This window comes from Salvelinus alpinus, chromosome 17 (genome assembly GCF_045679555.1).
Source record: "Salvelinus alpinus chromosome 17, SLU_Salpinus.1, whole genome shotgun sequence".
Classification (NCBI taxonomy): Eukaryota; Metazoa; Chordata; class Actinopteri; order Salmoniformes; family Salmonidae; genus Salvelinus; species Salvelinus alpinus.
Genome location: NC_092102.1, coordinates 29,190,518 through 29,216,036, shown reverse-complemented (window position 1 = coordinate 29,216,036; position 25,519 = coordinate 29,190,518). Strand labels below are relative to the sequence as shown.

Below are 25,519 nucleotides of genomic sequence, written 5' to 3'. Positions count from 1 at the left end.
TGGGTTTACATTGCTCCGGGTGTAGGACATTCTAGGAAATGTGAGGCTTTATCTGGTACTCTGTGAATCAAACTGTAACTGACAAAAGAAAACCACCAACACACGTCACGCCTGTGACAACATTGACAATGTATAAAAGACAAACATTGAGAAGTTGCTACGTTCCAGCCTGGTGTCCCTCAGGGAAGCCTTGAGGAATGTAACCTTAAAACCGTTTGACACTGATAATGAGGCAACCAATGGCAGGGCAAGACACTGCTGCAGGTGTCTGCAGATACACACCCACTTAGCGCTAGCTAGAGAGTGAGTCAGCACAATGCAGCATCACCTGAAACCTGGGAGAACAGTCACACACACTACTACCTAGGAGGATCCTGCCCCAAAACCTCTCCTGCATCCTCCCTGGAACTCAAAAACATCAAGAGGAGAGATGTGCTTTAAACTGTATACCTGAAGCACCAACCATGTCAGAGACTTTCCCATACTCCTCAATGGTAATGACTAACCTCCAGGCATAAACCTAATTTGTCATGTTGAGTGCTGACACACCTAGGGCCTCTGAGGATTGTGTAAGTATGAGAGATGCTTGGGTTGAAATGGATGCTGCTAATTGATTGGTGTGGGCAATTACAGAAAGTCACCTTACACAGGCTATTTCCATGGGGATTTATCTGTCAACAAAGTTGAATCTTTACTCTAATTGTGCATCATGTAAATGGAATTCACACTACATCTGTACGACTCACCATTTCTTGATTTCTGTCAAGATGCTGGAACTTCAAATAACATGAAGCTGCCTAGTATCACAGTGGCCCATTTCCAGCATCAAAGACACAGACAGAGGTCAACAGCGGTCAGAATAACATTCCCATACTGTGTTATCTTCTAACATTAGCTGATGGAGCAAATAGCTCTCTGCATCTTGACAGATGTAGCATTGACACAGACAGGCATACCATTTATCTCGGTACCTCCTGTGTATTGGCTCGTTATTTTATTGTTACTTTTTTACTTCAGTTTATTTGGTAAATATTTTCTTAACCTGCATTGTTGGTTAAGGGCTTGTAAGTATTTCACGGTAAGGTCCTACACCTGTTGTATTCGGTGCATGTGACAAATAAAATGATCTCAACTGGAGATAGCAGCTAGTCTGTCATACTCCACCTTTAGGGCGACAGGTAGCCTAGCGGTTAAGGACGTTCGGCCAGTAACAAAAACGTTACTGTTTCGAATCAACTATTTGGTCTATGCAAGGCCCTAATTTCTCCTGTAATGTAAGTCCCTCTGGATAATAGTGTCTGTTAAATTATGCCCATGTATTGCATTCACTGAACAAGTCTCTGATGTCGGTAGTAGCCAGGGATGGCAGTGAAAGTCAATGCATCTTATAACTCAAAGCTAGATTAGCTTGCTAGCTAACTAGGCATGGGACTAGATATAGTAGGAAATTAATAGGAGGGAGACATTAGCTAAGTTAGCTATGTTACAGCAACTAGCTAGTAAGTGTTAACGTTATAAAATCGATTTGCTGGCTATGGAGCTAACATTACATCAATGCGACACCAACCTTTATAACACTGAATTTACTTGCTACATAAAATAAATCAAACAAACTATGGAAGTGATGTCTTGCTTTAGCTAGAAAGTTAGCTAACTGGTCCCGAGAGCTCGTCGAGAAAAGCTTGTTAGCTAGCATCAAAACAAAGCTTAAGCACAAGTTTTCGCTTCATTTCATTACATTACATTCCATGCACAAAACTCAGAGAACTGTCACATATAGTGTTAAATAATTACTGTACCTGAAGATTTGGGACACCTGGTGACGCTTGACTTAATTTGACAGGGTGACCAAATGCTCCGTGTGAATTGACACAGAAGCGGAAATGCTTGACCACAGGGGCGGTCTCATGACAAGCCAACCGGCCAATCGTGCATCCGTGAATGGACCGCCTGATCCACACAAACACATGCTGACAGGCTGGAAGAAGAACAGAGTGTACTACTACTGTAAATAACATTACACACTGTACTCAGTATTAGGATACAAAAACATGTTTTATCCACATTAGGGATAAGGTGTATGGCAAAATATCGAATTACTATCAAAGTGATATGTGACCCAACAATCATTTTTCCAGAGGTCAGAGGAAATCATTAATGATTATGGAAAATACTTGGTCGATTTTCTTACCACACCACCTTGTTGTTTTTCATTTTGATCATTTATATCTGAAATCTCCTAATCCCAAGGCATTACTACACAACATCAACAGCCAACTCATTCTGTCTGCTCTCATGGACACTGCCAAAGCCAAGTGCACAAGCATGTCTGCATGAAGGCTCAGTGAATGGTGAATGGTAATTGTTGGTTGTATTGAAGTTGATAATGCTTTACTGATGATGCTGGTGACGATGAGAGATCCATGGGACTGTAGTAGAGACACCTCCTCTACAAATATGTCAAACTGTGTTCTAAAGTGAATGATATCACATTGACAGACAATTGTAGACACATTAGGCAATCAAATACAGCAACTGACAGGGGGAGTATTTTTCATTCCCGGTCTACCTACTTCCAGCATGTCCTGCACCAAAGATAAAGCTGGGAGGGATGGGAGTAGATCTATAGCAGTAATCAGGAGGCAGTGCATTATTAATGAGGAATATGTTTGGTTGCCATGTATTATTCTGTGCATCGATAATGGAGGCAGCAGTGACTGATACACCCACCTGTCCTTAGATCATCATAAAGCAATGACTACTGGCTGCTGCCATGACCTGCAGTGACCCTGTCACAAATATGCACTCACTGCAGATGAGTGTGTGTGTGTGTGTGTGTGTGTGTGTGTGTGTGTGTGTGTGTGTGTGTGTGTGTGTGTGTGTGTGTGTGTGTGTGTGTGTGTGTGTGTGTGTGTGTGTGTGTGTGTGTGTTTCAGATAAGAGAGAGACACGAGAGGAGGGAGAGAGAGCATAACAATCAACTTCGATCATTCGCTGAGAGCAGATGAGATGTTGGGTGGATCAGACAGGATCTTGGCCAACTTGTGTTGCATAAGTCTGATGATTTGATGAGTGAGGGAGTTGTTTTCTCCATTCAAGCACTGCCCAGTTCTGGGCTCTTCAATAAAACACAGACCTGTTTGTCTACTCACACCCCCCTGAAAACCAGGGAGAATGTACAGAGAGAGTGGATAATTATGGCCATTGTTGAAGCGGCATCGCTCTGATGGTTCACGGCAACCCAAGAGAAGTTGTTGAGCCAGCTTCAGAGAGAGAGTCATTCATTCAGCATTATGAACGGTAATTACACAGATAACCAGGGCTGGAGAATGCCACAGACTAGTTTTGTTCAAGGGCTTCAGAGAATTTTATTTATTTATTTCTCTCTTGGCATATCACAACTATGGGTCCTAAACTATTTTATTCTTATGGAATTTAGATTGAACAAGAAAGCTTTGAGCGTAGGAAACATTGAAATTGATGTGCCAAATATTTTATAATCAAATAGGGTTTTCACAAATTACTTATCACATACTTATTTTTCTGTGAGGGTATGTTGTTTACTTCAAGGAGTAGTCATATTCATTGTTTCAGGGGGTAGTCATATACACTGCTCAAAAAAATAAAGGGAACACTTAAACAACACAATGTAACTCCAAGTCAATCACACTTCTGTGAAATCAAACTGTCCACTTAGGAAGCAACACTGATTGACAATAAATTTCACATGCTGTTGTGCAAATGGAATAGACAAAAGGTGGAAATTATAGGCAATTAGCAAGACACCCCCAAAAAAGGAGTGATTCTGCAGGTGGTGACCACAGACCACTTCTCAGTTCCTATGCTTCCTGGCTGATGTTTTGGTCACTTTTGAATGCTGGCGGTGCTCTCACTCTAGTGGTAGCATGAGACGGAGTCTACAACCCACACAAGTGGCTCAGGTAGTGCAGTTCATCCAGGATGGCACATCAATGCGAGCTGTGGCAAAAAGGTTTGCTGTGTCTGTCAGCGTAGTGTCCAGAGCATGGAGACGCTACCAGGAGACAGGCCAGTACATCAGGAGACGTGGAGGAGGCCGTAGGAGGGCAACAACCCAGCAGCAGGACCGCTACGTCCGCCTTTGTGCAAGGAGGTGCACTGCCAGAGCCCTGCAAAATTACCTCCAGCAGGCCACAAATGTGCATGTGTCAGCATATGGTCTCACAAGGGGTCTGAGGATCTCATCTCGGTACCTAATGGCAGTCAGGCTACCTCTGGCGAGCACATGGAGGGCTGTGCGGCCCCACAAAGAAATGCCACCCCACACCATGACTGACCCATCGCCAAACCGGTCATGCTGGAGGATGTTGCAGGCAGCAGAACGTTCTCCACGGCGTCTCCAGACTCTGTCACGTCTGTCACATGTGCTCATGTGCTCAGTGTGAACCTGCTTTCATCTGTGAAGAGCACAGGGCGCCAGTGGCGAATTTGCCAATCTTGGTGTTCTCTGGCAAATGCCAAACGTCCTGCACGGTGTTGGGCTGTAAGCACAACCCCCACCTGTGGACGTCGGGCCCTCATACCACCCTCATGGAGTCTGTTTCTGACCGTTTGAGCAGACACATGCACATTTGTGGCCTGCTGGAGGTCATTTTGCACGGCGCTGGCAGTGCACCTCCTTGCACAAAGGCGGAGGTAGCGGTCCTGCTGCTGGGTTGTTGCCCTCCTACGGCCTCCACGTCTCCTGATGTACTGGCCTGTCTCCTGGTAGCGTCTCCATGCTCTGGACACTACGCTGACAGACACAGCAAACCTTTTTGCCACAGCTCGCATTGATGTGCCATCCTGGATGAACTGCACTACCTGAGCCACTTGTGTGGGTTGTAGACTCCGTCTCATGCTACCACTAGAGTGAGAGCACCGCCAGCATTCAAAAGTGACCAAAACATCAGCCAGGAAGCATAGGAACTGAGAAGTGGTCTGTGGTCACCACCTGCAGAATCACTCCTTTTTGGGGGTGTCTTGCTAATTGCATATAATTTCCACCTTTTGTCTATTCCAATTGCACAACAGCATGTGAAATTTATTGTCAATCAGTGTTGCTTCCTAAGTGGACAGTTTGATTTCACAGAAGTGTGATTGACTTGGAGTTACATTGTGTTGTTTAAGTGTTCCCTTTATTTTTTTGAGCAGTGTATATTGCTACTTCTTGCTGACGCCCTGATTTCCCTTGCAATGTCCTTACTGGCTGTTCCTCATATCCCCACTAGGTGAAGGTAGAGAACTGTGATATATTTTCTTGATCTTCCACAGTCAGTTTGATCAGAAATCTATTCAGTTTTCATGATATGCTGTCTCCCTAGATTAAATATGTTAATGAGTGAAATCTGTAACTATTTTGAGAGTTAATTGAAGGCAATCCAGATGTTGTGAGAACATTAGTATTTGCCCATTTGACCAAAAGACAGCTCAAATTGAATGTATGATTTCCCGTGCATACGAAGGTCACATACTGTATCAATGTAAATATAATTTGCTGTGATTTGTGTCACATCTTTTTACTATTTATATTCCTTTGTGTCACTCACCATGTCAACACACAAGCAGAGGAAAAAAAATAACAAGGCCAGATGAAAGATGAGCATATAGTTATCATCATTGTTGGCATCCCAACCATCACTCTGGAGACTTGGTGGCAGTGCACCGCCAGAGGGCCCCAGAAACTGTGTTCATCTAGGCCTCTGAAGGGACAACAGAGCAGTAGGGAGTCCTAATATTGATATCATTATTACAGTTATTCTGGGATGAAAGCAGAGGAAATGTTTGTTATTCATACTATAAAAAAAAGTATGTTACTTTATATCCCACCAGTAGTTAAATTATGGTTTAAATCTGTCTCTGAGAATGCTGGCATACTTATGTAATAGCACTGCTAATAGATAATAGCCATTACAAGTTATCAAAACTTATGTTGAGGATGACTGGATTCCAATTATTGTATGGTAAAGAATTGCTTGGACAGCAGTTTTTCCATATGGGTAATAGTCTATGATCCTGTATATCCAGAGCGGATGGACTTCAAATATCTAAACTGGTAGAGAAAGAAAAAGGTGTTAGATCATTAAGGACTATCTCCATGTTTAGTGAGTGTTGGTTCTCTCCCTCCCTGTTCCAGCTCTGTGAACGATAAAACGCTGGGCCCCGGTGCCGTCTGTGATTCCATGCCAAAGCCTGGCTCTGCCAAGGATGCAGCCATGGTAGTCCTGGCACCACAAAGCGCCTTGTTTGCACTATGCCCAACCTAGCAGATGGCATATCTTGCAGAAATGTCCATCTTCAAACAGTTAACAAAGAACAGACAGACAGACAGACAGACAGACAGACAGAGACAGACAGACAGACAGACAGACAGACAGACAGACAGACAGACAGACAGACAGACAGACAGACAGATAGATAGATAGATAGATAGATAGATAGATAGATAGATAGATAGATAGATAGATAGATAGATAGATAGATAGATAGATAGATAGATAGATAGATAGATAGATAGATAGATAGATAGATAGATAGATAGATAATGGCTCTTCCACTAGGACGTTTTGCAAGGCTGACAGCCTTTCATGTACTATCTCTGTGCAAATCCGCTTTGATAGGTTTTATGTAACATTGTTACATGATCCCTGGCGGAAGCTCACAGCTACTCATGACTTACTTTATGATATTATTCCATTATTGGTCTTTGAAGATTGCCATTGCAGCGTGTTAATCTATTGTTAATGTGCTTTTTAGGAGCTGTGGTGACTATCAGCCTGCATTAGACCCTGGAGAGGCTGGTAATAACCCTGTAAGGGGTTAACCAGGAGCTTTGTGCAGTGTGTGTGTGTGTGTGTGTGTGTGTGTGTGTGTGTGTGTGTGTGTGTGTGTGTGTGTGTGTGTGTGTGTGTGTGTGTGTGTGTGTGTGTGTGTGTGTGTGTGTGTGTGTGTGTGTGTGTGTGCGTGCGTGTGCACAACTGAGCAAGAGGACAAGTACATTAGAGTGTCTAGTTTGAGAAACAGATGCCTCACAAGTCCTCAACTGGCAGCTTCATTAAATAGTACCCGCAAAACACTAGTCTCAACGTCAACAGTGAAGAGGCGACTCTGGGATTCTGGCCTTCTAGGCAGAGTTCCTCTGTCCAGTGTCTGTGTTCTTTTTCCCATCTTAATCTTTTCTTTTTATTGGTGTTTTACGGGTACTGTTTAATGAAGCTGCCAGTTGAGGACTTGTGAGGCGTCTGTTTCTCAAACTAGACACTAATGTACTTGTCTCCTTGCTCAGGTGTGCACCGGGGCCTCCCACTCCTCTTTCTGTTATGGTTAGAGCCAGTTTGCGCTCCCAGCATTGTACGAGATCTTCAGTTTCTTGGCAATTTCTCGCATGGAATAGCCTTCATTTCTCAGAACAAGAATAGACTGACGAGTTTCAGAAGAAAGTTATTTATTTCTGGCCATTTTGAGCCTGTAATCGAACCCACAAATGCTGATGCTCCAGACACTCAACTAGTTAGTCTAAAGAAAGCCAGTTTTATTGCTCCTTTAATCAGAACGACAGTTTTCAACTGTGCTAAAATAATTGCAAAAGGGTTTTCTAATGATCAATTAGCCTTTTAAAATGATACACTTGGATTAGCTAACACAACGTGCCATTGGAACACAGGAGTGATGGTTGCTGATAATGGGCCTCTGTACGCCTATGTAGATATTCCATATAAAATCTGCCGTTTCCAGCTACAATAGTCATTTACAACATTAACAATGTCTACACTGTATTTCTGATCAATTTGATGTTATTTTAATGGACAAAAAATATGCTTTTCTTTCTCAAACAATTACATTTCTAAGTGACCCCAAACTTTTGAACGGTAGTGTATGTTTTTTTTTTCTATTATGAATTTGAGGGAAGCATTTGATAAATAAACCATGTCCTGGCCCGTTTTAAAACTAGTCTACTCACGGACTGCTAATTAGCTTATTTGTTCAATAACAAGCTTGTTCAGTCATGCTACCTTAAATCCCCAAAGTATACGTTTTATCCTAGTGGAGAGAGTGGGAAAAAAATACATAATTTGATTAGGGTGTAGTCCTGGGTAGATTTAGGCTATGGCATGTTGTCTTCTTGAGATTTTCAGTTTAATTTCTTTCTTTCACATTAGCTGATGTAAGTCAGTGGAACAGGTCCTATTCCTTATGATGGGCTATTATATTATAGGATAATTAGTGTGCTTGTCAGTAAGAACAGTACTGTTATTCCTTTTAGTATTTTATTATTCCACTTCTTCCCAATTTTTATGATGCAACTACTTATTTGAAATCTAATATGCCTACTTGGGTGTTTGAAAATAAATGACAAGAGGCTATGCATCTTTGTCGGCATTCATGTAGGTAGGCTATGTCATTGATTGTAAGTCATTATGAAAACGAGAATAAGCTATATTGAAATGACTGTTACCTCAATTATTTAGTCATTTTAGTAGTGTGAAAGCTGCTAGGCAGAGATGGTAAGGGGTCTCTCAATAGCTCATAAACGCAAAAGATCTTGCCTATGTATTGTAAGATGATAAGTATCTGCAACTAGTCAGCCTCAACCACCTTTAGATTTGTTGTGAAGGTGGGGCGACTTGGAGAAATTAATTGTTATAGCAGGAACATTTTCAAACCCCCTGCACTTGGGGAACATGCAATACTTTCTTCAAGCCCTATTTTAAAGGGATTGTTCACCCACATGAATTCATGTTTAACAACATTCTTAGTAGATCTAATATCTCTATGTTCATCACACAGTGCACCAGACTGATGCATTTAGCTGTTGAAATTCCACCTCTGGCTTTGGGCTAAGCCCCCAATGTCCTGAAATCCTAGAAACCCCCCTGGTAAACATGTTCTATAAGCAGAACTGTATATGTTATTTTATGGATTTGGCCAGCTAAGAAAGGCAGGGGTATCATATGAAACATTGCCTAATTGTTACCAGTAAATTTGGGCTGAATTAATTATATTCGTGTCATCCATTTCCTGCAAAGGTCAGCTTTGCACCAGCCGGCCTATACTGTCCAAATATTATTTAAGTCTGAATTGAATAGCATATAGCCTATGTTTGTAGTAGGCCTATGCATCTTCTACCTATTTATGTATTTTTTACTTGTGCTTCTTGAAACGATCTACAAGTCTGGGTGGCAGCAGAGAGCTCTAAGTGATGCTGAGTTTCCAGACAGCGATTCGCCACAGACAGAACCGCTAAACGCTGGGCGGAGAAAAAAACTCGCGAGCACACTTCCACTCTGTTTCTACCACTTCGAACCACTCGGCGAGATAGAGTTGCATATGTTAGTGCAATATGAGTAGAAGATGTGCCAAAACCTAAACGGAATTAACCATAAAACATCATTAGGCCTACAGCGTGTTATGTTATTGTAGCCTAATTTGCCGTTTCCATCTCTATGCGCTGTTAAATCCGGTTTAATAGGGATTGCTGCAGTTTATTTGTTTGCAGTTGTGAGATAAAAGCTCGACTTCTTCTGCCTTTGCTGATAGAGGTTTCATTTCTGTTTTTCTGTAGTTGTCAAAGCGGAATGAATGACAAAGACAAAGGCTGATGTTAATTCGCCAACTCACTTTGTCTCGCCGAAGGAAAGGAGACACAGGCACAAAATGGAAAGCGACACGGAGAGCGCCAACAGCGGGCAGGCGAAGCCTCAACAACAGCACCAGTTCGAGCAACAGCCCGTAGTGCAGCCCATTCAAGTCAACGCGAAGAAAAAAAATAATCGGGCTCCATCACCCGCCAGACCCAAGGATGTGCCTGGATGGTCCCTCACCAAGATCCGTGGAGGAATCGGTACACCAACACTGAGCGTTAAACCAGGATCCATACATTTAGGCAGCCGGGTGTCCAGGCGTAGTCCGGTTAGCGGGAAAGAGACGAAATCTGAGAAAGGAAAACTGACGGGAAAATCCACGGTATCGGTAGGCAGTGCCCAGAAGAGCAGCAGTAAATCGATGAAAGTTGGTCGGAGGAAGGTGTCCGATGCGAGCAACGCCTCCGACGACCAGAGCAAAGACTCCGGTTGCGCTGCGGGCAAACGGTCGTCAACGGATAGCAGTTCCGAGCTCTCCGATTGTGCCTCGGAGGAGAATAAACTATCCACCGACGCTCTGAGTAGTGACACCGAATCCAACAGCCGAGGCGGGGGTCTTGATGGCGATCAACCAAGCAGTGACTGCGGACATGGACCACCGGATAGGGGTAGTCGTGGTGACCATCACGCCAAGACCCCAGTTGATAAGAACCGAATCTCCCTGGGAGTGGAGACCGTAGGGGGGAGCATTTCTCCCGGGGATGAACGGTCTCTTACCTCGTTCGACAGCCGGGTGCCTGCCAGCACATCCCTAGCTTTCTCCGACCTGACGGAAGAGTTCATGGATGGCATGCATGAAGAATTTGTCAGAGAAATCGAGGAACTGAGATCAGAAAACGATTACCTAAAAGTAAGCATATTTTTTCCAAATTGTCTTCAGCTACAGAAATTCCTCCCTCAGATTGCTCTCATTTGTGAAAGAAAACAACAACAAAACCCTACTCTCCAAGAACGGTTCTGTTCAAGGGGCAATCTGTAGTTGCTACCTACATTTTCTACTTATAAGAGAACGATATTGTACCCATTGATTCTTGAAGAAAATAACTTAGAAATGCCCCATGAGCTTAGTTAAACTGTCATAGTCCCACAGACAACCCAAAATATAAGCTTGTTTTACTCCAGTGTTTGTAAACAAACACTATATGGCCTCAAAACATGTTTAAAACATGGTCTATGCATGGTCAAAACTATAATTTTGATATCATGGACGGTCAGTACTTGCAAACATATCTTTGTCTGTGAATTTGAGAGTGGTTACATTTGTCCAGCCCCATCCTTCAGTTTGTACTGAAACAGGGGCGGGAATTCACTTTGTTGTTGTTTCAACTGCTGAATGCCGCTTTAAGAGATGGAGCCGAACTACTGTTTTCATTGGATCACCAAAAAAACGAAATACATTTGCATAAAATATTCACGCATAATCACGGTTCTGAACTTCAAGTAAAAAAAAATCAGGGCAAACCCAAATTGGCCACATAGCCAACAACTTCTTAAGTGCATGATTGTTAATTCATCCTCACTCTTGTCCAAAAACAACAACAAAATACCACCCTTTGAAGGCACAGAGACATAGGGTGGTCAGTGTTATCTCAGAATATAAACCCAATGTTTTCTCAGCTGATGATGGTGAGGTGGTTAGTAAATTCCCAAAACATCAGAGGTGGTTGGAGGTGGTTGCAGGGGCTCATCTGTTACGCACGAGATGATTACAGTGACATGGTTAAGACAGCTTGACTAATTGTATTTTATCATCCAATATAATTGCCACACTTCACGGAGCCTGCTTCAGTGGGGGGGGCTTAATAATTAATTGAATTATCCTACAGGCCTGTGTGCAGAGGCGCACCATGACAACGGGTTATCCAATCAACTTCTAGGTTACCTTAAGCACATTTTCTTTCTTTAGAATTATTAGATTTAGAATGATGATTATTATGGTATACATAGGCCTCCCTAGCCTACTATGTGGTGGCCATCTAAGATCAAAAGGGATGGGATGTTGGCTATCAACAACAAGGCAACTCCTATGACTAATTGGGAATGGAACGCAAGCGTAGGATTGATCACCCTGTCGCTGGCCGCCTTTGGGGAGGGTGTATAGTGTGAAAGGCCGAAACACCCTAGGAACCAAAGGTACACTACTGACGATGCGCTCCCCAAATTTCACCAGGCTCACTGTTCATGAACTCTTGGAAGTGCTTGCACAAAGGATAGTAACATCTCATCCTGTGTTCTTGGAATCTAGGTTACCTTAAGCACATTTTCTTTCTTTAGAATTATTAGATTTAGAATGATGATTATTATGGTATACATAGGCCTCCCTAGCCTACTATGTGGTGGCCATCTAAGATCAAAAGTCCACCCGGACAGTCATGCACACTCATGCTAGGTTTTTGATTGATTGCTGACCATAATCATCAAATCCATCTGACTGATTGATATTTATTTTACTAGGCAAGTCAGTTAAGAACAAGTTCTTATTTTCAATGACGGCCCTGATGGAACAGTGGGCTAACTGCCTTGTTCAGGGGCAGAACGACAGATTTTTACCTTGTCTGTTCGGGGATTCGATCTAGTCCAACACTCTAACCACTAGGCTACCTGCAGATTACCACAGACAGCCATGGGGAGCCACATCCTTTTTTATTAGTCAGTCTAATTAGGCGTAAAAATCAGGTCATGCGTGCAGCCATAGTAGTACCAGACCTCCACAGCTTTATTTATTCATCCCGTGCTTCCGCTGTCAGGTCCTCTACCCACCTGTCTGACTATTGCAGCTGTTTTCAGGGGGTAGCCTGCCTCGTGCAGATGCTGCAGTCGAGTGTGCCTACCGTCCTCATTCCACACATCATTGTTTGCACCGGGCTGCACTAGTGACGAGCTCTGCAGTGGTTGACCCACATTCCCCTGTCTTCTATCAGCGTGCGCTGCTCGGCAGCCCTCCGCACATTAGCCATGCGATAAAATTCTTCTATTTACTACTACTACTACTACTACACATTTCATCCACCACCACCTTTATAAATATTTGATCTGCCTTATTACTATCCTGTTGTCAGGGGGGTTGTAGGATTTGGGCTAATGCCTCTCAAACTGCACACTGTGTTGTTATGTAAGTAGTAGTAGGTAATGCCTCTCAAACTGCACACTGTGTTGTTATGTAAGTAGTAGTAGGTAATGCCTCTCAAACTGCACACTGTGTTGTTATGTAAGTAGTAGTAGGTAATGCCTCTCAAACTGCACACTGTGTTGTTATGTAAGTAGTAGTAGGTAATGCCTCTCAAACTGCACACTGTGTTGTTATGTAAGTAGTAGTAGGTAATGCCTCTCAAACTGCACACTGTGTTGTTATGTAAGTAGTAGTAGGTAATGCCTCTCAAACTGCACACTGTGTTGTTATGTAAGTAGTAGTAGGTAATGCCTCTCAAACTGCACACTGTGTTGTTATGTAAGTAGTAGTAGGTAATGCCTCTCAAACTGCACACTTGTGTTGTTATTTAAGTAGTAGTAGGTAATGCCAGGTTAAGCCCCTAAGGCTTTTTGTGTTTGATTTAAATCATAAATCATTTAAATCATAACATTGTTATTATTCAGGTATATGTCAGCTGGGAAAAGTTCAGTTCTGTATTCATCTCAGTGTTCTGTAGGGGTTTACCCCTGGACTGGGGTAAACTACCAGTTTGTAGACTACCAGTTATGATGGGGTTGTTAATGCTATATACATTGTTAATGATTCTGAGAGGAAGATACACATCCTGCTAAGGAGACAGTGACAATGATGGTGTTGATGACTGATCTGATGCTGACATATACTGTACATTAATGATTAGAATGAGTATAATGATTGGCTCATCAAGACCCTGTATATGGTAGGTAAGCATTTCCAACTATTCTCACCCCTCTTTTCTCCTCCATGCTTCCCCCATCCTCTCTCCTCCATGCTTCCCCCATCCTCTCTCCTCCATGCTTCCCCCATCATCTCTCCTCCATCCTTCCCCCATCCTCTCTCCTCCATCCTTCCCCCATCCTTCCCCATCCTCTCTCCTCCATCCTTCCCCATCCTCTCTCCTCCATCCTTCCCCCATCCTTCCCCATCCTCTCTCCTCCATCCTTCCCCCATCCTCTCTCCTCCATCCTTCCCCACCCTGTCTCTTCCATCATTCCCTGGTCCTCTCTCCTCCATCCTTTCCCATCCTCTCTCCTCCATCCTTCCCCATCCTCTCTCCTCCATCCTTCCCCATCCTCTCTCATCCATACTTCCCCATCCTCTCTCCTCCATCCTTCCCCACATCCTCTCTCCTCCATCCTTCCCCCATCCTCTCTCCCCAGGATGAGATGGAGGAGCTGCGCTCTGAGATGTTGGAGATGAGGGACATGTACATGGAGGAGGATGTGTACCAGCTGCAGGAGCTGAGGCAACAGTTTGAGCAGGCCAACAAGACCTGCCGCATCCTGCAGTACCGCCTCCGCAAGGCTGAGAGACGCAGCCTCCGCGTGGCCCAGACGGGACAGGTAGACGGGGAGCTCATCCGAACTCTGGAGCAGGACGTCAAGGTGAGGGGAGAGGGAGAGAATCTGGATGGAACTGTGTTTGTAAGGGTGGGGTATGTCTGTCATCATCGACTTCGATGGACAGCTAAGGTGGTGTGTGTGTGTGTATGCGTGTGTGCAGGCCAATGCATAATTCATATGTTAGCAACACAAACAGAAACTTGAAGAGCTACTGAACATTGGGTAATTGCTAGCATTTAGGTGTTCACAGACTTCTGGAAACTTCAAAGATAGGGGGATAACAGATCATAGGACAAAAGTTACATTTGGCTTTAAATGCATCCATTCACAAACCATTGATGGGATTTCTTGTTAGGAGAGACATTTCTGGTTGTGGGTCTTCCTACTGACCTGAGGCTATGGTTACACATCCCAAATTCACAGCTGTTTGTGAACCATTTCCATGTGACAGAAGCACAATGAGATCTTTCTCAGAAATCGAGGAAGGAGGGAAGAGAGGGGGAGAGGAGAGTGGAGGGTGATGATGTCATCCCCTGAAGGCTGGCCGCTGTCCCTCATTAAAAACGGTCCAGTTGTATATCTTTAAAAAAAGAGAGAGAAAGAAACGCGAAGAAAAGCACCCCTTCTTTCTGGCAATCTAATATTATGCCTCTGAGCAGTGTTTCTCTGCTGACTCTGGGGGATAAGGAATTAGTCTGGCTCCCGAGTTAGGTTCTCAGCAGCCAATCGTCGCACAGCGGGAGGGCGCAAGGCTCTCCAGGCCGGGGGAAGCCAGTCAAAAAAGGCTGTTAACACAGGAAACCAAAAACAAACCACAGGGATGTGACCCCGGCGGCCTCTGCTCTCCGCCATCTCTCTCTCCGTATTCCTAAACAGCCAGGCCCAGTCTCTCAACACATACCTGATTGTTTCCTCTAGCTACCAACTACACCAGGTCAAATGTTCCCTTCTTGTTCCCTCAAATTGGGTTTAAACACTCCCATGCCCTCCTGACTCACTCCAAATTGAGTTCATCTGAACAGTGAGGCTGGCTTTGTTCTCTGACAGTAGGGGTTAATCAAGCATCAAACCAAGCACTGGGGAAGGAAATGTGTGTCACATGTTTTAGAGGATTTGGGCTACAGTATATGTATTCCTAGTGATATTTGAGAACTGTCCTGTACCAGCCACTGTAAACCCTCTATAACTTGAACACTAGTACACTATGTTACATTCAGTGGATACAAGCTGTTTCAACACATTGGGGAACGTTCTTTAGACCAACAAAATACTCAGTCTTTATTAGTCACATAGTACTCAACCAACATCACATAAAATAACATACTGTAAGTTGATAGGGCTGTAGTAGTAGGGCTACACTTAAATTGGCTTAAGGTCATTGTTTTAAGTCCTTGTTCCCTGAGTCACGCTAAGCTGTTGCCTTTTTCCTGTTACATCCTGCCCTGCAGCGCTCTGCGGGGGGAGGTGTGTGTACCCTTGCATGCATAAAGTTTTCACGTGTGTGTGATATCTGGAGATGGTTATGGGATACCCCTGGTCATTTTCTGGCCTCTCTGACCCACTGTCCTAATTCCAGAGCTATGAAACATCTGGGTCTGATACAGGTAATAGAAAACAGTGAGGTCTACCACAATGTCAATGGATATACACTAAGGGAAATACAGTATTTGCTCCAAGAATGTCCAGTAGGATATGGAATTAGTCTTGCATTACACTGTCTGGGTCAGTGGTTTTTCTTCAAGGCAGCTAGCTAGCTTAATGGATACACATCAAACCATTCTCTCCCAGCCTGGAGGCTATGATGCTATTGTCATTTTTTGCTGGGGAAACCGACTGAGGTATTTTATTTATAGTCATAAACCACGGTCTCTTCACGCTACCTGTGATCTGTGGTCTTCACTGTTTACTTGGCTCAGGTGTGAAAGATACCATATCCTTCCCTTCTGGCCGTCACATGTACAGGATGTGTGGGCTGAGCTTCCATGTACTCATAGCAATAGACGAGTTGCATATTTTATTTTAATTCAATTTTTTATTTAACCTTTATTTAACTTGGCAAGTCAGTTAAGAACAAATTCTTATTTACAATGATGGCCTACCAAAAGGCAAAAGGCATCCTGCGGGGACGGGGGCTTGGGATAAAAATAAAGAAATAAATACAATATAAATATAGGACAAAACACACATCACAACAAGAGAGACAACACAACACCACATAAAGAGAGACCTAAGACAACAACATAGCAAGGCAGCAACACATGACAACACAGCATTGTAGCAACAGAACATGACAACAACATGGTAGCAACACAACATGGTAGCAGCAGAAAACATGGTACAAACATTATTGGGCACAGACAACAGCACAAAGGGCAAGAAGGTAGAGACAACAATACATCACACAAAGCAGCCACAACTGTCAGTAAGAGTGTCCATGATTTAGTCTTTGAATGAAGAGATTGAGATAAAACTGTCCAGTTTGAGTGTTTGTTGCAGCTCGTTCCAGTCGCTAGCTGCAGCGAACTGAAAAGAGGAGTGACCCAGGGATGTGTGTGCTTTGAGGACCTTTAACAGAATGTGACTGGCAGAACGGGTGTTGTGTGTGGAGGATTAGGGCTGCAGTAGGTATCTCAGATGGGGGGGAGTGAGGCTTAAGAGGGTTTTATAAATAAGCATCAACCAGTGGGTCTAGCGACGACTATACAGAGAAGACCAGTTTACAGAGCAGTATAGAGTGCAGTGCAGTGATGTGTCCTATAAGGAGCATTGGTGGCAAATCTGATGGCCAAATAGTAAAGAACATCTAGCCGCTCGAGAGCACCCTTACCTGCCGATCTATAAATTATGTCTCCGTAATCTAGCATGGGTAGGATGGTCATCTGAATCAGGGTTAGTTTGGCAGCTGGGGTGAAAGAGGAGCGATTACAATAGAGGAAACCAAGTCTAGATTTAACTTTAGCCTGCAGCTTTGATATGTGCTGAGAGAAGGACAGTTTACCGTCTAGCCAAACTCCCAAGTACTTGTATGAGGTGACTACCTCAAGCTCTAAACCCTCAGAGGTAGTAATAACACCGGTGGGGGAAGGGGCATTATTCTTACCAAACCACATGACCTTTTGTTTTGGAGGTGTTCAGAACAAGGTTAAGGGTAGAGAAAGCTTGTTGGACACTAAGAAAGATTTGTTGTAGAGCGTTTAACACAAAATCCGGGGAGGGGCCAGCTGAGTATAAGACTGTATCATCTGCATATAAATGGATGAGAGATCTTCCTACTACCTGAGCTATGTTGTTGATGTAAATTGAAAAGAGCGTGGGGCCTAGGATCGAGCCTTGCTGTACTCCCTTGGTGACAGGCAGTGGCTGAGACAGCAGATTTCCTGACTTTATACACTGCACTCTTTGAGAGAGGTAGTTAGCAAACCAGCCCAAAGACCCCTCAGAGACATCAATACTCCTTAGCCGGTCCACAAGAATGGAATGGTCTACCATATCAAAAGCTTTGGCCAAGTCGATAGAAATAGCAGCACAATATTGCTTAGCATATAGGGAGGGAAAGGAGAGGTTAGTGAGATAGGGAGACGGGTGGATTCCCTCTCTCTCTCCCTCTCTCCATACCTCTCTCAGCAGCAGATATAATAAATCATATATGCCATTTAGCAGACGCTTTTATCCAAAGCAACTTAGAGTCATGCGTGCATGGATTTTACATATGGGTGGTCCCGGGAATCAAACATACTATCCTGATGTTACAAACGCTGTGCTCTACCAACTGAGCTACAAAGGATTGCAGATAACAGCTGGGCAGCAGTAAGAGCAGCATCCTGGAGATACTATACACATAGATACCGTCTCCACGTGTCAGCCAGGCAGGCCCGGTTCAGAGAGCCGATTGGCTTGCTCATGGAGTTCCAGGAAGTGTTGTTGATCCCTGTGCCTGCTGCCTGCTCAGCACGGCACTAGCAGGAGCGTGTGTGGATGCCCACAATGTGGATTATACTGTAACCACTAAACAACTGTCGTGCAGAGGTTGGCTCTTTAACAGCTGGGGAGCCTTTTTATATATACACAGAAGGGAAAAGATGACTATTCTGTTTCTGGAGGCTGCAACAGGAAGGATAACAACTAGATGATAGGTACATAAAAATGCACCAGTTGGGTATGCCTGTTAGCTGATGCTGCAATACTGGATCCCATCATGATTTAAATAGCTCAGATTTATGGTATATACTCTATATAGTATATACTCAATGCTTTCATAGAGTATGCTCTCCTTTGTAAGCACTTTCTTAGCTCATTAAAGTAGAAAATCCAATATCTCTTCAAGACATACTTTACAGTAAAGTCAGTAAGGCATCGGCTAATCAAGTTGTCTACGTCACAAATGTCAGCCTATTCCCTAAATAGTGCTCTACTTTTGAGCAGAACCCTATGGGCCCTGTTCAAAAGTAGTTCACTACATACGGAATAGGCTGCCATTTGTGACATAGCCATGGCCAATGCTTTACACACTCCCCCATCCTGCGCTTACTGCCAACATGCAAAACCGTGATGATAAAATGTACAGGGAAGTCTGTAAAACGGCAGTGTGAGGAACAGTTAGAGCTGTGGCAGTGCTGACAGGCAGGATCAGATAGCAGGGATCTGCTTCAGCACGCACACACACTCCAATGCACGCATGCATGCAAATACACATACGCGCATGCAGACACACACACACACACACACACACACACACACACACACACACACACACACACATACACAAATACATGAAAGACACCCTTTTGATGGTTAAATGTCTCCTTTTGATTCTGTCTGACTCTGTCCAGTGGACCACAGAGAATAGAGGGCATCTCAAGTGTTTAGGTAGGAGAGCTGGCTGATAGATGTTTGAAGGCTGCGACTTGACCATAATGTACCAGTCACTCCCCCCTACATACACACTGACTGTATGCCTGTCACGTCCTCTAGTGCCAGCTGGGGCCCCTCACCAATGCTAAAACTGCTCGTTGGGTGACCCTAGACGCTGATCTTGGGTGAGTCTTTCATTTTTTCCAACTATTGGTTAAGGTTAGGATTGGGAGAGAGCAAGCTGATCCTAGATCTGTACCTAGGGGAAACTCAAGGTGTTTTTTCTCTTTACATATCAAAGCATTATATTTATTGGGAGGTGCAGGCAGACAAAGCAGTGTATGGAAAGGAGCTGAACTGTGAGAGGGAGAGTCCTCTCATTGAATGTGTGTTAAGTTAACAGGCCATTAATAAAGGCTGTTGTTTACTGCCAATGGGGCCCAATCACCATAAAGCATCAAAGTCTAAAAACATAGCCTGGAAACCTCCCAGAACGCTAATGAAAGAGGCATTGATTTGACCATGCAGTCCATCTCCCCGCCTGTCCCTCTTCTCCCTTCTACAGTACGGAGAGGAGAGGGCAGAGAGGGAGAGGCAAAAGAAGTATAAGGAAAGAGAGAGAAAGAGAATCACAGACTTGTGTGTGTATAAAGGTGAATAAAATGTTGTTTGTAAATAATGTATTGTCTCTGTCTCTGTTGTTTTCCTTCCTTAAAAGGATAAGTTAAGGACAGCATTAAAAACAGCCAAGCAACACACAAAGGGAGATACGTAGGAGAGAGTGAGAGAGAGAGAGAAATGAATTAGAGCGTGGTGGTGAACTGGGCCGTTGGTCCAGCTCAGAGTGGGCAGCACAGAGGGGCATTGTGGTTCCCAGCTGCACATTGGCTCTGGTTCAGGGGCAGAGAGAATCCCCCAATGCTCACACACACGCACGCACGCACGCACGCACGCACGCACGCACGCACGCACACACACACACACACACACACACACACACACACACACACACACACACACACACACACACACACACACCTGTTTCCTGTCACCCCCTTCCTCATTCAATGAGATCAGCACTGTACCACCCTATACAAATAGACTCTCATCTCATGCTATGATGTTGCAAAGAGGGAGAGAAATATAGTGAGGGTGAAAATTAAATAATAATAATGTGCCTTGTATCATTGTTTACATTTTCAGTATAAACTGTTTTCAGAACATTTGACATAAAGATGACAATCCACTCAAATGTTTTGGATATGTTTCCCACCTATCGTATAAATATGCATGTCACCTCCTTTCCATATAAACAATTAGAACCAGGCAGTTGGGTTTGCTTTTGGATTGAACAACCTGTTAGTGCCCTGTGATATACAGTCACACACACACGGTTCTTTGTTATGATAAAATATGCACGTTATGTTGTTGTTGGCCCAACAGAACATCATACACTCATCTGGATAGGGTCTGTGTTTAATGGCCTTCCAACCACTCAGAGGAACATATATTCAACTTTAAAGTGCCAGTGCAGTCAAAAACGTTTTTTATATATTTCCAAACTATGAAGTTGGAGTAATATTATGAAATTGTGAAAATGATGATAATGCCCTTTCAGTGTAAGAGCGGTTTGAAAAGACCGCCTGAAATTTCAACCTGTTTTGGTGGGAGGGAGTTTTGGCCTGCCTAGTGACATCGCCAGGCGGTAAATTAGTTAACAGACCAATAAGAAAGAGAGTTCCAATAACAGCTAGTTTTCAGTTTGTCCCTCCCCACTCAGACCACTACCAGACAGTCTTAGCAAAATTCTTGCTTGAGAAATTCCCTTTGCTAAGAAGCATTTTCATTGAAAACAATCCCAGTGAGGTACTTAATTGTCTCCCAGAAATGATTTGATAATGAGTTAGAAACAGCTGCATTGGACCTGATCAGCCGGTTATAACAGTCTTGTTCTGTAGCAACATGTCAACACATGATTATCTCAGAGCTGATCTCTGCTCCACTCCTACACATATTAGTGATAATGCTGGGTCATACTATCCAAATAATGTGTTACTTACTGTAACACATTAATGATAAGCTACAGTATGGTGTGATTTATTACTGTGCTGTGAATACACCATCAGCAGAGAGCCATACATGTCTTAGGCATATATATGTGGTCATACTTTAAACAAATCACTTTTTACAGTATAAAGGCTTTATAGGGTATTTATAGTATGACTCATTTAGTCATTTAGTATGACTCTGGATCATGGCATGTGGATCATACATCTCACTGATGCTGACCACCCTCCCTCATGTCTTCTCTCTCTTCTCTCCTCCTTTGGACGTCAGGTGGCTAAAGACGTGTCCATCCGACTGCACAACGAGTTGGACTCTGTGGAGAAGAAGAGGGGTCGTCTGGAGCAGGAGAACGAGGAGCTGAGGGTCAGGCTCCAGGACCTAGAGGTGGCCAAGCAGGTCCTGCAGGCTGAGATGGAGAAGCAACGAGAGGTAAGACATGATGTACTGGGAGGGGTGGGATTGGGCTGAGCTGGGTTTACTATGGTCGGGCCGTGTTGAGAGGTAAGTCATGATGTACTGCCGGGCTGAGTTTGGTTTGGCTGGGCTCGGTTGGGTTGACCATGGCTTTGTCTAGCTGGGCTGAGCTGGACTGGGATTAGCTGGGTTTGGCTATAGGTTACGCTGTGTTGAGTTGGCTAGGTTAAGTAGGCTTTCTTCAATGGTCCATATAAATTCACCGGGTTTGGAATAATAACGTTGAAGTTTGGGACCTCATACATGGTCAGACTGAACCACAATGACATGTTGTTCAGTATGTTGTGTAGAATGAAGAAGTGGGCGATTTTAGTTTTTTGATAGAGGGTTGTGTTTTTGTTTGGACTGCTAACCATTTGGCGGTATGTTTACTGGACAGAGTTGAATAGAAAACCGTGGGAGGAAGCTGCTTTGTGCAAGTCTTTCTATCCTCATAAAAGCTTCCGTTAAAAACACTCTTTACTCTCTACAGATATTGCGTTATGCTCAGTTAATGCTCTCAGGAGAAATCAAATGTCCTCTTCTATCAATCTCTGCCCTCCCTCTGTGTTGACTAATCTGGAGTGCACAAAAGGAGGCCCCTCTCTCTCCTGCCGTCCCTTTATGGAGGAGAGGAGAGCAGGGAGGGGGGCTGATGACTGACCGTGGCCTTGGCCAAGCTCTCAGAACCGGGGCTGGCTGGCTGGGTAGCTGGCTGTCTAGCTGACTGCGAAACAAAGTCACTCTCTCACTAGATGGATGGCTGGCTGGCTGACTGACTGACTGGCTGGCTAGCTGTGTGGTTGGCAGGCTATGCTAAATGGGGTACTGCTGCTGTATTGTGCTTGCCCCATGGAAAAGAGAATTCTTTGCATAGCTGACACTTCTGATCCAGGACTGTTATGTGTGCCTGTCTATCCCTGGCTTCACTACCCACTCTGTCTCTGTTCTCAGTCAGTTAGGAATGTCTCCGGCTCTGTTAGAGAGAGAGAGAGAGAGAGAGAGAGAGAGAGAGAGAGAGAGAGAGAGAGAGAGAGAGAGAGAGAGAGAGAGAGAGAGAGAGAGAGAGAGAGAGAGAGAGAGAGAGAGAGAGAGAGAGAGAGAGAGAGAGAGAGAGAGAGAGAGAGAGAGAGAGAGAGAGAGAGAGAGAGAGAGAGAGAGAGAGAGAGAGAGAGAGAGAGAGAGAGAGAGAGAGAGAGAGAGAGAGAGAGAGAGAGAGAGAGAGAGAGAGAGAGAGAGAGAGAGAGAGAGAGAGAGAGAGAGAGAGAGAGAGAGAGAGAGAGAGGTAATACAAGGAGGTTTGTAAATAATTGATTGGTATTCTGTGGCTCCTGTCTGGGTGTGTAAGTGATGCTGCTCTAGTATTGAGCTCGACAAGCTGCTTGGCCTGGCTAGCCCATTGGATTCTGCTGCTAGTTGATCTGCCTCCTGTGATATTAGTCAGGCTGATGATGCTGGCCAGGTTGAGGAGAAGAGAGAGAGAAGGAAGGAAAGAAAATATACAGTATTTGCAATGTTTTCTGAACATTTTCTCTGTTACAACTTCCTTTGTATTTCAATGTTTATACCCTTAGTTGGATTGAAAGATTTGGTCAGCAACACTTGAGTCCATATTTAGGATGCGTTAACCATTGGGCCTAAGTTAAATCCAGATTGGCTGCTGACTATTTCTGATATGTGTCCTAAGACAATCTGTTTAAAACCCATCTTAGGTTCTCAGTGTTTCATCATGTAAATGGACTATGATGCATCCACCATCCACACTTCTAAACCAATTGAAACAGTTTTGGGTCAAGAGTAGGGGAGTCGGGGAACCGCTGAGGCTAAGTTAGGACAGCTCTCTCTTTCGATGATTAGATACATTTGAGTGATTTTGGCTGCCTGGTTCTACTGCATTGTCCTCTATTGTTGACCAGACAGATGTTTGATAAGCAGAGATTGCACAAAAATGGACAAAGGAAAGTGGAATGATAGCAACCCCTTCCCTTTCCAAAAGAGACACAGAACACTGCTGATGAAGTTATTATCTCCTATCCCTCCTCATTCCCCCTCTCATTCCAAGAGCATTGATTCACATTCCAGCTGTTTTGACCCTCTGAAGGTGATGAAGCTGGATTTGATGGAGGGGGGTTTAGGGTAGGGAAGGAAGGGGAGGGGGTTGTGGGGTTGGGTCCTGCAGCAGCTCAAACTGAGATGAATGGAGACAGAGGTGGGCCTATATGTATGGGGTCCTTGCAGGGGGAAGGAAATCAGGGAAGATACTGCCCTTAATTGGAAACCTCAATGGTGAGAGGGCGAAGAAAAATTCCATAGGGCATCTTTCCCTCCTTTCTCTCTCTCTCTCTCTCTCTTTCACTTGTTTTCCCTCTGTTTCTTTTTCTCATTCTCACTACCTCTCTCTCACTTTCACTCCTAGTCGCTCTCTTGTTCTCCTCCAGTCTCTCTCTCTTTCTTGGAGGTTGTGGGCAGACTGGGCAGTGTTTTCTGTTTACTGGTGTGTTTATTTGTGGGCTCTCATTACCCCAGAACAGTGTTTATTTGTGGACTCTCATTACCCCAGAACAGTGTTTATTTGTGGACTCTCATTACCCCAGAACAGTGTTTATTTGTGGACTCTCATCACCCCAGAACAGTGTTTATTTGTGGGCTCTCATTACCCCAGAACAGTGTTTATTTGTGGGCTCTCATTACCCCAGAACAGTGTTTATTTGTAGACTCTCATTACCCCAGAACAGTGTTTATTTGTGGACTCTCATTATCTCAGAACAGTGTTTATTTGTGGACTCTCATTACCCCAGAACAGTGTTTATTTATGGACTCTCATTACCCCAGAACAGTGTTTATTTGTGGACTCTCATTACCCCAGAACAGCGTTTATTTGTGGACTCTCATTATCTCAGAACAGTGTTTATTTGTGGACTCTCATTATCTCAGAACAGTGTTTATTTGTGGCCTCTCATTACCCCAGAACAGTGTTTATTTATGGACTCTCATTACCCCAGAACAGTGTTTATTTGTGGACTCTCATTACCCCAGAACAGCGTTTATTTGTGGACTCTCATTACCCCAGAACAGTGTTTATTTGTGGACTCTCAATACCCCAGAACAGTGTTTATTTGTGGACTCTCATTACCCCAGAACAGCGTTTATTTGTGGACTCTCATTACCTCAGAACAGTGTTTATTTGTGGGCTCTCATTACCCCAGAACAGTGTTTATTTGTGGCCTCTCATCACCCCAGAACAGTGTGATTTTGTGGACTCTCATTATCCCAGAACAGTGTTTGTTTGTGGGCTCTCATTACCTCAGAACAGTGTGATTTGTGGGCTCTCATCACCCCAGAACAGTGTTTATTTGTGGGCTCTCATTACCCCAGAACAGTGTTTATTTGTGGGCTCTCATCACCCCAGAACAGTGTTTATTTGTGGACTCTCATTACCCCAGAACAGTGTTTATTTGTGGCCTCTCATTACCCCAGAACAGTGTTTATTTGTGGACTCTCATTACCCCAGAACAGTATGATTTTGTGGGCACTCATTACCCCAGAACAGTGTGATTTGTGGGCTCTCATTACCCCAGAACAGTGTTTATTTGTGGACTCTCATTACCTCAGAACAGTGTTTATTTGTGGACTTTCATTACCCCAGAACAGTGTTTATTTCTGGGCTCTCATTACCCCAGAACAGTGTGATTTTGTGGGCTCTCATTACCCCAGAACAGTGTGATTTTGTGGACTCTCATTACCCCAGAACAGTGTGATTTTGTGGGCTCTCATTACCCCAGAACAGTGTGATTTTGTGGGCTCTCATCACCCCAGAACAGTGTTTATTTCTGTGCTCTCATTACCCCAGAACAGTGTGATTTTGTGGGCTCTCATTACCCCAGAACAGTGTGATTTTTGGGCTTTCATCACCCCAGAACAGTGTTTATTTCTGTGCTCTCATTACCCCAGAACAGTGTGATTTTGTGGGCTCTCAT

At 44.0% G+C, this 25,519-nt stretch overlaps 2 protein-coding genes across 6 annotated transcripts in view; one reads left to right on the top strand and one right to left on the bottom strand.

The window, feature by feature from the left end:
• The window catches only part of LOC139542698 (oxysterol-binding protein-related protein 2-like), a 34,279-nt gene extending 32,368 nt beyond the window's left edge, over positions 1 to 1,911 (bottom strand). Inside the window, exon 1 of the mRNA XM_071348460.1 lies at positions 1,800 to 1,911. The gene's annotated coding sequence lies outside the window, so the exon portion shown is untranslated. The remainder of the gene's footprint in view (positions 1 to 1,799) is intronic.
• A 7,309-nt stretch (positions 1,912 to 9,220) lies between these two features.
• The window catches only part of LOC139542713 (microtubule cross-linking factor 2-like), a 77,999-nt gene continuing 61,700 nt past the window's right edge, over positions 9,221 to 25,519 (top strand). For all 5 annotated transcript variants that reach the window (XM_071348481.1, XM_071348484.1, XM_071348482.1 and 2 more), the window contains exons 1-3: positions 9,221 to 10,509; positions 13,989 to 14,213; positions 21,360 to 21,518. In XM_071348481.1, coding sequence (XP_071204582.1) covers positions 9,598 to 10,509; positions 13,989 to 14,213; positions 21,360 to 21,518 — 1,296 coding nt within the window. In that variant the 5' untranslated portion in view covers positions 9,221 to 9,597. The remainder of the gene's footprint in view (positions 10,510 to 13,988; positions 14,214 to 21,359; positions 21,519 to 25,519) is intronic.